At 45.9% G+C, this 14,671-nt stretch overlaps 1 protein-coding gene across 2 annotated transcripts in view; it reads left to right on the forward strand.

The window, feature by feature from the left end:
- Positions 1-14,671, forward strand: part of uex (metal transporter uex) — a 674,542-nt gene that overhangs the window by 497,650 nt on the left and 162,221 nt on the right. For both annotated transcript variants that reach the window (XR_006772789.2, XM_045741424.2), the window contains exon 10: positions 2,231-2,374. Coding sequence is in view for 1 of the 2 variants with exons in the window: in XM_045741424.2 (XP_045597380.1) it covers positions 2,231-2,374 (144 nt within the window). In the remaining variant the exon portion in view is untranslated. The remainder of the gene's footprint in view (positions 1-2,230; positions 2,375-14,671) is intronic.

Below are 14,671 nucleotides of genomic sequence, written 5' to 3' on the forward strand. Positions count from 1 at the left end.
CACACACACACACACACATACATATATATATATATATATATATATATATATATATATATATATAATATATATATATATATATATATATAAAATAATATAATATTTATTTGTCAGAAAATTAACTCTTTCTGATTTGTTGGTGATCCAGGGTGGGCATTCTCATGCTTCTCCAATGGGTTGTGCCAGGGCTTGGGTTTCGGCAGGTCGAGGTCAGCCCTTGTTGCCAGCTCCTGAGTTGTCTTTGTCTGGTCGGCGCTGTAGTCGCTCTGCACATAAGTTGGCTTCTCAGAAGGGGGCTCCGTCCCTTTTGCTGGTCTGGGGGGGTTTCTGTGTTTGCCTATGCTTTGTCCCACAATTTGCCCCTCTTGGGGATGTGGCAAATGAGTGACGTGTCGGTTTGATAACGTTTTGCTTGTTGCATTGTTTTTCTTTGGGGGGGGGGGGAGTTCTTGGGCTCTGTTCGGTCTTGGGTTGCAATTTTCTACCAGTTGGGGTTTGTTTTGGGACCCCCCGATATCTGGTTACCTTAACCCAGTTCATGGCAAACACGAATATACTCTCAAAGAGTGGAGTTTTCATAGACCATTGCTCCCTGTGCCTCTCTGAGGGAGCCAAGTTTTGGCTCCATGTCCATGTTCCCTGTGCTGGACACAGCCTGAACTTGGTGGGAGTAAAAGCAGCAGTGTTTTGTCTACAGACTGTCAAATTCTTTAACTTTGTTCAGCATCTGTATTCATTTTTTTCTGGTTCTACTCATCACTGGAATGTATTGACATCATTATTAGGAAAAGATTGTGGTCAAGCATCTGTCTGATACATGATGGTAAGCACATTTTGATGCTGTTCATGCTTTGTATGGGGGGTTTCGAGAAAATAAAAACATGCACTGGATTCTCTGTCGACTGACAATGAACAGCAAGTGAATAAAAGGTGAGAGGCAGGATTGAGCAAAAAATGGAAAACCCGGAACAATCTTTTTCTAAAAAAGATCAAAACAAACAAGGTCCTGCAATCAAAGGATGTGGACATCCTTGTTGACACGAATCTTCTTGAGTCTATGAAAACCTAACTTCAGGAAACTAGAGACAAATTTAGTGAATCTGAATTCAAAGCCAGGAGTATGTGTCCAGATTTCAGTGATGGGGAAAAAACAGGAACAAAAACAAAATGTGCATCTTGGTAGATATGATGGATCAGCAGAAGAGGTACTTCTCATTAAAACCAAAAAATTTAAGGTGGAAACTTTCCTCCCTCTTCTGGACACACTATTCTTTGAACTGACAAAATGTGCCGAGGCTTATTAACAAATTGGAAATCTGTTTTCTTTCGTCAGTGAATTGAAATCCATTGCTTCAGATGCACTAGAGAAAAGTATGAACATCTGGCTAATATGTATCACAAAGACCTGAATTATGATGACCTTTTAAATGAACATGAGCATCTCAAGCACTACATGGCTTTTGATGAAAACTGAGAAACTCTCCCTGCACTGTACAGAAAAATATTTTTGGGCAATTTAAAATCTGTATTCCTGAATGTTGGAATTGCACTCAGTGTTCATGTGCATGATGGTGACCAACTGCATGTTCTTTTTCAAGACTGAAACTTATACAAAATTTGCTTCCAGGTATAATGGGACAGCATCGTTTGAACTGGCTTTCACTCTTGTGCATGGAAAATGACATTCTGAAGACCACTGACTTCAAGCAATGATAAACCAATTCACTGAGAAGAAATGCCACAAATGCTTGTTATAATTAGAAGTTTGTAGTAATTTCATAATGTCATTTAATGTGTACCTGACTACTATTGTTTTTTTCAAGCCTTGTGCATTGTTCAAATGTTTATCATTTTGATTAGTTGCTGCTCTATAGCACGTTTTAACACCAGCTTTGCTGACGTGTCAATAATGAGTTACTGTACAGGAACACTTTTAATTGACAACTGATAGTTGTTGATAATATGTTTTTTATAGACTAAATTTATACTGTATTCTGCATTAATGAATGCTTGTGTGCCACAAAAAATCATGGCTCTAAGCCTGTTGTTGGACCACCCCAATATAAATGATTGAAATTATTAATATAAATTTAATATTGATATGTTTCTCCATTTTATTGCACAAGGGATAAATTTGTCTTCTATTCCCATAAAGACTGCAGCTAAAGGGTAAGAAGAATGTAAATAAGATTTAATTTGCCCCAAATTCAATGTCTTTCATTTATTCCAGCTGACAATCGCACTAAACGTCGTCGTCTACACATTGGCCGACCAGACTTTACAGAGTTCTCCCACCCGGCCAATCAGCCAAATCTAAAGCGTGTACAGATATCTCCTCAATTGCAAGTGGCAGCTTTGCAGTATCTTCGCACATGTAGGTCATCAGAATTATTAAAATTAAATTTTTCCAAGTTGTATAAATTTGTTTTAAAAGAGAAATGCTGGAAGTTAGTTGATCAGTATAAATACCTGGTATTATTATGTATTCTAGATATTTTCAAGTGACTATTCCTATATGTGAAACCAAGGAATGTGGACTATAGGGAACAGCTGGCTTGGTTCAGAATGGGGATGTTCCGGACAGATTCCTCCTGTTGAAAGTATTTGTCCTATACCAACAGATGTTAGCATTGTATGTTTTCATGGGTCCATCTAATTACCCAAAGCCATTGAAAGCCACCGAAAGTTTCCTGGCATTATGCTAGTATTGAATAAATATGATATATTTATAAATATGAAAATAAATATGATATATTTACTCATTATAATGTTGGTGCTGAATGTAGAACATGGAAAAACATATTTTTACTCTGAAAAAAGTATCATTTCATGACAAAATTAGACGAAAATAAGCTGCTGGTGACGCCAAAGGAAGTCGACCATCCAAACGATAATGTTGTGGAGCGACTTATCCAAGATACATTGTTGCCTAAAGAGTATTTGTTGGCATATCGGCCTCCTGTACCGACCTAACCTAACCAACCTAACCAACCTAACCAACCTACCCAAACATAACCTAACTAAACCTAACCTCTCCAAACCTAACCTCTCCAAACCTAACCTCTCCAAACCTAACCTATCCAAACCTAACCTATCCAAACCTAACCTATCCAAACATAACCTATCCAAACATAACCTATCCAAACCTAAGTTAATAACCTGTACACAACATTATATCTTGGATAAGTCGCTCCACAACATTGTCGCTTGGACCATCGACTTGCTTTGGCATCACCAGCAGCTTATTTTCATCTAATTTCATTATGAAATGATACTTTTTTCAGAATAAAAACATGTTTTTCCATGTTCTACATTCAGCACCATCATCATAATGAGCATATATATAATATTTATTCATAACTAACATAATGTCAGGAAGCTTTGGGTGGTTTTGGGTAATTAGATGGACCGGTTTTCAGGACATCTTGGTGCACAATTTGTTTTGTACTAAATTCCATTTTTTTTAATATTCTTCTTGTTTGATTATTCCAATAAATGTTGAAAGCTTAGGTATGTATTTTGAATATGACAGACAAATCTTACATCAAATTTACAGTGAACCCGCCAAAGACACGACGAAGCTACAACGTTGCTACAATGTTCGAACAAGGTTTCACCTAACAAGTTGTAACAACCAATATTGCAAGTTGTAACAACATTCTAATAAGTTATAAAAATGTTATAGCAAGATGTTACAACTTGTAATAAAGTTGTAACAAGTGGAAAATAGGGACAGTTAGGTTGTGTGTTTGCAGGGAAGCATTCAAGTATATACAAGATAATGATATCTTGTATAAATTGGACTTTTTAGTTCTATCCTAAGAGCAAATTTATACTAGAGGTATATATTTCAGATAATTTAGACACTCCTCAATTAATTAAATTAGCAGCCTAAGTGAAAAAGGCATATTATGGAGTAAATACTGACTAATGTGCCTGAGTACCACCAGGTGGCAGGCTACGTCACCCGAAAGTTAAGCTAACCTGACCTCTTACTGGTCCACCTGGTGTTATTGGTTCAACATCTGTTTGCTTTTGTTGAACATGTCATCAGCTTCTTGCTTTCCAGCTTTCCTGGAATGTTAGTTCTACCTGTGGCTATGGCTTTGTTTATTTTAATTTACTCTAAATTATTATGCTTATTCCACCCATATTGAGTGTGTCCTAGCATTCCCATTTTCTCTGACCATGGTTAGGATTATATTCTCTGGGGATCGGCTTGTGTTACCCTGTACCCCCTCCAGATATACCTGCTATACAGGGTGGTAAGGAGCCTGTTGATTGGAATTCAAGTCTCTCTTTTCGAAAGCTCGAAATAAGTACTGTATTCAAGTTGAAATGCTTCCCTTGCACCTTGACTGCCTAACTATGTAATTACCTAAGTATAATTAATTGCCTAAGTGTAGTTACAGGATGAGAGCTTCGCTCGTGGTGTCCCATCTTCTCACTAATCTTTGTCATACAGTGCTTTGAAACAATGCTTTTGGCCTCCAGCACCTTCTCAATTAAATTTTTCCAACCATCTGCCAATCTGTTTGTAAAAAAGAGAACTTTCAAAAATTTTGATGACCAAACCACACACACAAGAAGATGGAAAAATGATGATGTTTTGATGCATCCTGGATTATTATCAAGTTTTTCCTGTTTTGGAAACTAATGTTTTGTTGTGAAAGCATCAAACTTTTGATGTTTTAAAAAATTATTAGGCAGGTTTGTTTTCTTAGCTATAGTCTATGACCTTTTGATAGTGAAAATGCAGGTTTCGAGAATTGTTCTCTATCAATTTTGTCAATTCCTGTTACTGTTTTGTTCGTAGTGATCATATCACCTTTTTTCTATCTTCTGGTTTTGATATATATAACACCTTTAGCTTCTCTTCATAGCTTTTGTTTTTCATTTCCAGGAACCATTTAGTTTGTGTGTGTGTGGACCTTTTCTAGCTTCATTATGTGTGTGCACCTTTTCTGGCTTAGTTATGTGCTTAAGATATGGGCACTATACAACCGCTGCATATTCCAGTTTTAGTCTCATGAAGGTTGTGAACAATTTCATTAATATTTTGCCATTCATGTATTTGTAGGCAGTTTTGATGTTGGAAAGCATAGCATAGGCAGCTTATTCAATGTTCTTTGTGGTCTTCTGTTGAATTTTCTATCAAAGACCATCCCTAGATCTCGTTCTTTATCAGAGTTCTAAAAAGCTATTTTTACATAATTTGTAGGTTGTGTGTGGCCTATTTTCTCCTATTCCACATTCCTTAATGTGGCATTTATTCACATTAAATTCCATCTGCCAAGTGTTGTTCCATACTTACTTTGTCCAGGTCTTTGTGAAGGGCATGACAATCATTATTATCCTCCCTAGTAGCTTAGCATCATCAGTAAACAGGTTCATGTAATTCTGTGTTCCTTCTGGTAGATTGTTTATGTAGACAGTGAACATTACCGGTACAAGAATTGAACACCTTGGTACTCCATAAGTGACATGTCTCCAGTCACTGATTACTGACCTCATTTTTCTTTCAGTTAGGTAATTTTTTCACCCATGTTAGGAGCTTCCCTGTTTCTTCTCCATTTGTTACTTTCCAGAACAACCTTTTATGCGGGACTCTGTCAAAACCCTTTTTATAGGTCCAGATAAATGCAGTCAATCCAGCCATCTTTTTCCTGTAAAATCTGTGGTTCTATCATAGAAACTAAGGAGATTTGTTACACAGGATCTACTAAATCAAAAACCATCTGTTTGTTATTTCTGTATATAGTTTTTCTCCAGGTTTTCTACCCATTTGATTTTAACAAGTTTTCCAATATTTTGACTATTATTACACTTGTCAATGATACAGGTTTATAATTAAGAGGGTCTTCCCTGCTGCCACTTTTGTAGATTGAAACTATATTAGTCTTGCCCATATATCTACCAAGACTCCAGTACTGTACACAGAGATGACTGTGTTTTGGCATCCACCATCTTCTTGCTTAACTTGTTCCAATTGTCTACAACTGTTTGTAAAAGTGAACTTTCTGATGTTTTTTCAGCAGTTTTGTTTCATTTGAACCTATGTTTTATTGTTCTTGAAGAGTTAGTTTTCAAAAGTTCTTCTTTGTCAATTTTGTCAGTGCTTTGCCAATTTTGTCGATTTTTGCCAATTGCTTGTTCATCCATCGTATGTCTTACTGTACATGTAGGGTACATGTAGCTTTGTGTTCCTTGCTCCTTTTCTGTGGAGAGCCCCTCTGGCTTCCTGAAGCTTACCGGGCTGATATGCATATATTAGACTGTGGCAACAGTTCTTTGAATAGAGTTCTAATACCTACTGGAGACCAAGAGCCAGACCCTGGCCACCTCAGAGAGGCATGAAGAGCAAGGGCTTATAGAAACCCCCCTGTGGTTGGAAGCATTCTATGTTTGCCATCGACCGGGCTAGGCACCCAGAAAGGTGGGCATCCCAAAACAGACCCCAACTGGTGAAACATTGCAACTGAAAGCCAAACTGCTAAGCAAAACTCCCCATTCTGAAAAAAAGCAAACAAGCATGACGTCACACAGGCTGCCGCATGCAGCCCCTCTCCAAGAGGAAGAAGGGGGAGGGGGCTCGAGATCCCCGTGCCAGCTATCCAACCTCAGTTCTGAGGCCGTTGTGCTTGGTGGCAGTCGTTCGATTCCTGGCTCCAGACTCTGTGCAGTGCTGTGCTCTTGCGTTGTTATTCTGCTGTGTTGTGGTGTGCGAGCCAGGAATAATTCACAAAGTACTGGGGCTGCATGTGCCTAGGTCTCCCTTCCCTAGATGCCCTGTAAGTATTGCCCTTGTGGTTTAGGGTTATCTTCTATAAGCCGTTTGGGAACTATCTTAGTAGGGATCTCTTGCTGCTCGGTGATTGCCCGCCCTTGGTGGTCAGCTGGGGTTTTTATAGCTGCTGTTTGACTTTGGATAGGAAGTAGTATCGTCGCTGGTAGGGGCGCAAGGCACTGTGTAGCTTGTCTCCTTACACACAGCGCCCGGTTCTGTTCCTCCTGGAGACATTGTGCTTTTCTGGGGGGAGCCCCGTCGGCTCCTCGGAGCTTTACCGGCTGATATGCTAATGTCAGACTTTGGCATCAGTGATGTGTATGGAGTTCTAGGGCCTACCGGGGACCACGGCCAGAACCTGGCCCCCTCAGAGAGGCAAGGGGAGCAATGGCCTATAGAAACCCCCGTGTGGTTGGAAGCATTCTATGTCTGCCATCGACCGGGTCAAGCATCCAGAAAGGTAAGCATTCCAAAACAAACCCCTATTCTGGTGAAAATTGCTACCTAAAGCCAAACTAGTGGATAGAACTCCTCAACAGAAAACAAGCAAACTAGTATGACATCATACGTCACTGCGCCGCTGTCTGTGCAGCTCCCCCCTCCCCGGGAGGGGGAAGGGGGAGCCCCAGACCTCCCACGCCGGCTATCCATCCATCAGTTCTTCGGCTGATGCTATAGGCAACGGTTATGTGCTCCGGCTCCTGTGGTTGTTTCAGCACTGTACCTAGAGTGTGGTGTCTGTTTTGTAGGTGGTGCGTGAGCCGGGAGTGATTCTCCAGTACTCGGGCTGCATGCGCCTAGGGTTCCCTTCCCTAGGTGCCCTGTAAGTACTGCCCTTAGGGCTTGGGGCCACCTTCCACAAGTTCCTTGGGTCCTGCCCCTGCTTGGCCGTTTACTGCTTGGTTTTCGGCCGCTCTTTGTGTGCTCGGGTGTTCTGTCTCCCTTGTTCGCCTTAGAGTAAGGGGCAGTTTTTGCACTGGTGGGGCGCAGGGTACTGTGCAGCTTGTCTTTACCAATCATAGCGGCCGGCTCTGTTCCGCTTGGGTACGCTGTCCTCTTGCAGGGTTTTCTTTTTCTTTTTGTTTATCTACCTGGTGGGGGGTCTGCCTTCGTTCTTGCCCCTTGTGTCCCTTGTGTTCTGAGTTTTCTGGTGGTACCCCCTGCTAGGTCCCCGTGAGTGTACACGTCCCGGGGGTTCAGCTCTTAGAAAGTTGTTTGGTAGCTTTGGGTACCGGTTAGCAGTACCCTGCCTGGGATTACCTGAGCGCGAGTCCTCTTATAGTAAACGCTCGGGACCCTGGGAAACCCCTGGGGGCGCATGGGTCCGATGGATGTGACCCCAGAGTCCCCCCTCGCTTCCAGCGAGTTTGAGGGTTGCTCTCACCCTGTGTCTCTGGGTGAATCTCTGTTTTGCCTTCGTCTGCTGCCTGTGGGGTCGGTGACACCTTCGACCCGGAGTCCTGCGAGTTTGGTTGCTCGTTTTGGCTTGGTTACTCAGTTGTGCTAACAAAGCGGGTGCGGGCAGCAGGTGCGGGCAGCAGGGGTGTTGCACTTGAGCCTTGGTGGTGGCAACGTTCTCGTGGTTTCCTCCCCGGGAGCCCCGGGGCTGCCCCGTTGTAGTTCGTTTTGGGACTTGAGGGTGTTGGTTGCTTCGGTTCCATCCACGCCCCCTTGTCTTTCCCCTGGATCACCCTTCCTGCCTGCATCCGGTTCCTTACCGTCTGTGGGTTCGGGGCGGGGTTTTTGATGGTGTCGAGACTCGGGCAGTCTCGGGGAATTCCCCTTCCGGGGTAGTGACGGGGGCATTTGAGCCTGTTCCTCCAGCCGTGTTGTATGAGTCTGCCAGTGGGCTCCCTTCCTTAGTGTTTTCACGGCTGCCCCGGTTTTCTGGTACGGCCGGGGCTTTGGGGGAATGGCTCGGCCCCGGGGCCTGTCGTGTAGGTTCCCGGGGCTGAGGAGGGGCTGACTTGGGAGGCCTTGGCCCCGTTGGACCCCGTGGGGTTTTTTATCCCTCTGTAGGCGGGGCTTGTGGTTACGTGGAGTGGGGTCTTTCCTCCCCACTCGTCGTACGTGCTGTTGGGCGTCGGCCCCTCCCCGGGCTCGGTTCCTTGGCCTTTGAGTCGGTTGGTTCCGTCCTGTGGGTGGATGTTTCCTCCCACCCCTTTTTGGGACGGTGTTTTCGTCATGTTTCCCCGTTCGATGGGGTTCTGCGTGACTTCTGATCTCGGGTGCGCCTGCGCCTTCGCCTTCGTGTGCCTTCGGGACTAGTGTTGGCTTCTGTGTTCTCGAGGGTACGGGAAGGTTTTTCGCTACTTCCCGCATTATTGGAACGTCTGTCGGCTCCTCGTCCTTGTCGCCCTGTTGGGCTACTTGTCGCCCGGTTGGGCTACTTGTCGCCCGGTTGGGCGACAAGTAGCCCAATCTTTTGTCGTGTCTCCGTTGGCCCTGTCTGGGGTCTGCCTGCTCCGTTCTCTGCCTTTGCAGAAGGGAGTTGCTATTTACATGTTGCATGTTGCAGTGGTGCCTGTTGCTGCTGCTGCACGTGTGCATTGGTACTGTGTTTCACGGTGGCGTGTCCTTGTTCCTGTGTCCGGTTGTGGAGTGGCACTTTGCTGCCGTTTTGTGCCTGGGGATTGCGTGGGGGTTTTTCTGTCCCTGCCTGATTGTCCACCCCTGGTTGTTATCCTGGGGTTTTTGTGCTTCTGCTCTTTCTTCCTGCCTCCTCTGCAGCAGGGGTGTTCTGCGTGTGTTCTTAGGCGTTTGTCAGCCTGTGTCCTGTGATGTGCTTCCTTGTCTCGGTCTATTGCAGTTGTTCGTACCCCTTGGTTCGGGTACTGTTCTGGCGGCGACCCTTCCGCCTTCTTTGGTTTCCTAGCTTGCCCTGCCGGTTGGTTTTTTTAGGGGTCTTGTGATGTCTCACGTCGGACCCATCGTTTCTGAACTCCTGGCGGGCTTGCATGTTTTGGGGAGTTTTTCTGTTCGGCAGACGTTCCATCTCCTTGTGCCGCCTGGGTTTCGGTGGTCGCGCCCGAGATCTTCCCGCGGCTCCGCCTTTTCCTGGGCTCGAAGGGGCCTTGTCGGGGCTGCTTATGTTCTGCCTCACGGTCTAGCCTCCGGTTGGTGGTCGGGTGGCTTCGTGGTAGGTGTCCCACCTGCGTGCTTCTCTTGGCGGCAGTATGGGGTATTTTGGCGGTCCTTCCTTTTCCTGTCCCTTCTTAGGTGGTTACTCTTGTTAGCTTGGTTTACTCTCGGCTTGGTTTTCTGGTGGGGGTTGGGGGCCGTCGTCTTGCCACATACTGTCGCCTCTTTTCGTGCAGCGCGGGCGGAGCCGCTTCAGCTTGCTTTCGGTCTTGGTGTTGCTTCTGCACTGTTAGTCAGCTGTCTTGTGTGTCGTTTCCCCTCCGGCCTGTTCATGCGCCACTTGCACCATCCTGGTTTCTGGTCAGCGTGCTCTATCTTCTCCTCGGTTGGTAGTGCCCCTTCAGTTCTGGTGTGTTTTTTCGTCGGCTCTTTCCTTTTGGCCTTTGCCTCTTGGGGTTGAGTCACTTAGTTTTCTTGCTCCTTCAGTTTTAGCGTTTTGGTTGTTCGGTGGCAGCAGTCTCCATTTTTCTGGCGCGGGGTGGGGCTGCTGCGTTCTGGAGGGGTCCAGGGTTTGCTGGTGCTTCGTTGCTCGGGCCGGGGGTGTGTCGTTTTTTGTGTTCAGTGGCAGCCCTCCGCTGTTGTTTGCCTGCCACGGTGTTTGGGTCCGGAGTGTGTTTTGCGTTGATCCGGTTCTGTTCTTCCCGGTTCGCGGGTGATGGTGTCCCGGGTGGTCAGCCGTGTTCTTGCGGCTAAGCTGCCTGTGTTCTTCCCTCATGCCTATGGCGTTCGTGGTTTCGCTGCTCTCGCTGCCGTCTGGGCGACGTGGCCTTACGGTCTTTCGGGCATGGATTTTTGGTGTTCGTGCAGGGGCCTTGCTGCTCGTTGTTCTCGTGTCGTTCCCGGGACTTTTTGGGGCTGTGGTGCCTTGGGTTGGCGTTTGCTGCCAGTTGTCTCGCCTCCTTGGGGGGTGCGTGGTGTCCGCCTCCCGGTTCTGTCCCTTTGACCTTCATCTGTGGGTAGTTAGCTCCGGGAAGCCGACGGGGCTCCCCCCAGAAAACCAGCGTTGAATGTAGTGTAACGCCATTTTCTGGGTGAGACCCGGAGGCTCCCCGGCAACCCTCCCTCCCTCTGGTCGGCGGTTTTTCGCGTGTTTTGACATCCAGCCTCAGAACTGATGGGTGGATAGCCGGCGTGGGAGGTCTGGGGCTCCCCCTTCCCCCTCCTGGGGAGGGGGGAGCTGCGCAGACAGCGGCGCAGTGACGTATGACATCATACTAGTTTCCTTGTTTTCTGTTGGGGAGTTCTATCCACTAGTTTGGCTTTAGGTAGCAATTTTCACCAGAATAGGGGTTTGTTTTGGAATGCTTACCTTTCTGGATGCTTGACCCGGTCGATGGCAGACATAGAATGCTTCCAACCTCATGAGGGTTTCTATAGGCCATTGCTCCCCTTGCCTCTCTGAGGGGGCCAGGTTCTGGCCGTGGTCCCTGGTAGGCCCTAGAACTCCATACACATGACTGATGCCAAAGTCTGACATTAGCATATCAGCCAGTAAAGCTCCGGGGAGCCTCCGGGTCTCGCCCAGAAAATGCCATTTCATTACATTCAACGCTGGTTTTTGCGGGATTTTTCTTTTATTTTTGTTTCTGGCCTGGCGGGGAGGGGGGGGGGGAGTGTGTATGTGTGTACCCCTTGGTCATTGTCCTCCCTCTGTTATTCTGGTGGTCCCCCACTCTAGTATACTGAGGTGGGGTCGCCTGTGCCATCAGGAACCACGAGCTCGGTCGACCCATACATGTATCAGCAAAGTCGCAAGTCGAGGCCAAGGTCTTAAGTCGAGTCGAATTTTCCAATGAAACTGGAGTCATAACTCAAAAAATTCATAAGTAGGGGCATTCGTAACTCGAGGTTCCACTGTACCTTGCCTGGGCTTCCCTCTGGAAGTAGTCAGCCTAAGGGCCCCTGGAAAACCCCCATTGGAGCTCATTTGTCTGATGGATGCATCTTCTGGGTCCCATCTCGCCTTGTGGGAGGTCGACGGTTGCTCTGTCCCATTGTCTCAGGGTGATATTCACCATGTTTGCCTCCGTCATATCGCCTGTTGGGTCGATGACGCCTTTGACCCGGAGTCCTACGAGTGGTGTTCCTTGCTGGTACTCCAATTAACCTAGTACACTGACACTGATAATTGGGTGCAGGCAGCTTTGATGTTGCATGCAAGGTTCAGGTTGCTGCAACACACTAGGTTGGTTGCCTTTCCGGAAGCCCCGAGACTGCCCCACTTTGGTTATAGGGACCCGGATTTGTGGGCGTTAGTCGCTTCAATTTTGGTTTTGTCTGCGCTTCCCCGTCCTTCCCTTGCTTCCCCCCTCCCCCGTCCTTTCCCTGCTTTCCCCCTTCCCATGCCGCTGCCGCTGGCTCCCAGACGTTTGAGAGTTTGAGGCGGGGTTTAGTTATGCGTGTGCACATAACTAAATAGGGCGGATGTTACTTCTGCTCTATTTCGCAAGCTCATGCGTTGTTTCACCTCTGGTCTGCTCATGAGACCTGGTGCTCTCTTTTCTTTCTTCTCCTCGGTTTGTGGTGGCCCCTTTGGCTCAAGATTGTTTTGATAAGGCTCCTTTCTTCCTTTTTTGTTGGCATTGGCCTCTTGGGGGTCGGGTCGGGGAGCTTCATGTTCTCCTCTAGCGCAGGGGGTTTCTGCTCTTTTGGTTCTGGTGGTAGGTTTGTTAGGTTGCAGCCGTCTCCTTCTTTTCTGGCAAACAACGAGGCGGCGGCTTTCCAGAGGGATCCATGGGTGGTTGATGCTTGGTTGGTTCGGCCATAGGTGCATCATGTGTTGTCTGATTGCAGCTCTTCGCCGTTATTTGCCTGCCACGACCTCTGTGACCGGGGAGATGCTCTGGGTTGATTCGGTTTCCCTCATTCCCTGTTTCAGGGCTCGGAGCTCCCAGGTCGTTCAAAGGGTTATTAGGTCTAGCCAGCCTGCGGTCTATCGTCATGCTCATGACGCTCTCAAATTTGCTACTTTAGCTGCCATTTTTGGTAATATGTCTTGGGCTGTCATTCAGGAGTGAGGATTTTGAAGGTCGAATGGGGTCCTGGCCATCCTTTACCTCTTTAATGTTCCTGGCCCTAGTTGGACGTGTGTCGCTTAGGATCATAGGTTGTAGCCAGTTGTCTCGACCTGGAGTGGTCAGGTAGCTTCGGGGAACCGGAGGGGCTTTCCACAGTGTAAGAGAGAAACTGGAACTCTTATAACAGAAAATCAGTGTAATGAAACGCTATTTTCTGGGCGAGTCCCGGAGGATCTCCAGCAACGATCCCTTCCTCCCTCTGGTCGGCAATTTAGCGTTTTTTACATTTAATCTCAGAACTGAGGTTTGATAGCCGGCGCGGGGGTCTGGAGCCTCCCTTTCCCCGTCCCCAGGAGAAAGGGAGCTGCGCAGACAGGCGGCGGGTGTGACGTCATGCTTGTTTGCTTGTTTTTAGATTGGGGAGTTGTTCTTGGCAGTTTGGCTTTCAGTAGCAATGTTTCACCAGTTGGGGTGTTTTGGGTTGCCTACCTTTCTGGGTGCCTAACCTGGTCAATGGCAGATATAGAATGTTTTAAACCACTGGGGGGGTTCTATAACCCATTGCTCCTCATGCCTCTCTGAGGGGGCCAGGTTCTGGCTCATGGTCCCTGGTAGGCATTAGAACTCTATTCAAAGAACTGTTGCCATGGTCTAATATATGCATATCACCTGGGTAAGCTCTAGGGAGCCTCTGGGACTTGCCCAAAAAATGGCATTTCATTACATTCAATACTGTTTTTTTGTGGTTGCATCAGCTATCCTCCCTGCTTCACCTATGTACTGTACTGTACTTACCTTTAATATTGGAGGCTGGCAGAGAAGAGGTGGGTTGACAAAAGGTAATGGGTTGTCACGGATATAGTAAATCCTTATTGAGTATCAAGATGTATAGTAATTTAAATGATATGATAAACTTGAAGATACTGTAAGAGTAAGTTTTAAATACTTATGAGTGATGTAATAAAACTGAAAATTGGGAAGATGAAATATGAAAGTAATGAGTGGGAGAAGTGGAAGGAGATGTGAATAGTATAATAAAATGAAGGAATGTTGTTTAGCAAGTAAAGAAGAACAGATATTATTTAAATAATTAATTTTAACAGGGGACAGACAGCCAGTTTATATATACAGTACTGTACATGTTAGGCTGACATTGAGGTTCCCCCTAAGGTTGAATTACTGACCTTCCTCAAGATGAAACCCCACAACAAGCTGACTAACTCCTCCATATCTATTTACTGTTAGGTGAACAGGACCAGTAGGTGATAAGAAGCGCACCCAACCATGTCCCTCCCGTCCGAGGTTCAAACTCGGAATGCTTGATTCTGAGTCGAGAACAAACCCGACTGTTCTACTGGGACCCTAATAGCACTCCTAGCACAAGTAAAAGTATAGTAGAGTGCTCAAGAGTTCAAGCAATGGCAAAAGAGTATTTTGCTAAAGTAGGTGTATAAGAATGTTGGAGGTGTATAGTAGTGAATAAGTATGAGAGATGTGGTATTGTATGAATGAAAGGGATGAGGGAATAAAATGCTGAGTAGGTGCAGCACAATTTACTTTTGTGGTATGGACATGTTAGTAGAATGCCTGAGAATTGTTTTAATATGGGCAGGCAAGAGTGATATCGGGGGATCTTACAATAATAATAATAATAATAATAATAATAATAATAATAATTACTTATTTACAAGAAGGTACAATGGGTATGTGAAATTACATTAGATTG

Source organism: Procambarus clarkii, chromosome 19 (assembly GCF_040958095.1).
Source record: "Procambarus clarkii isolate CNS0578487 chromosome 19, FALCON_Pclarkii_2.0, whole genome shotgun sequence".
Classification (NCBI taxonomy): Eukaryota; Metazoa; Arthropoda; class Malacostraca; order Decapoda; family Cambaridae; genus Procambarus; species Procambarus clarkii.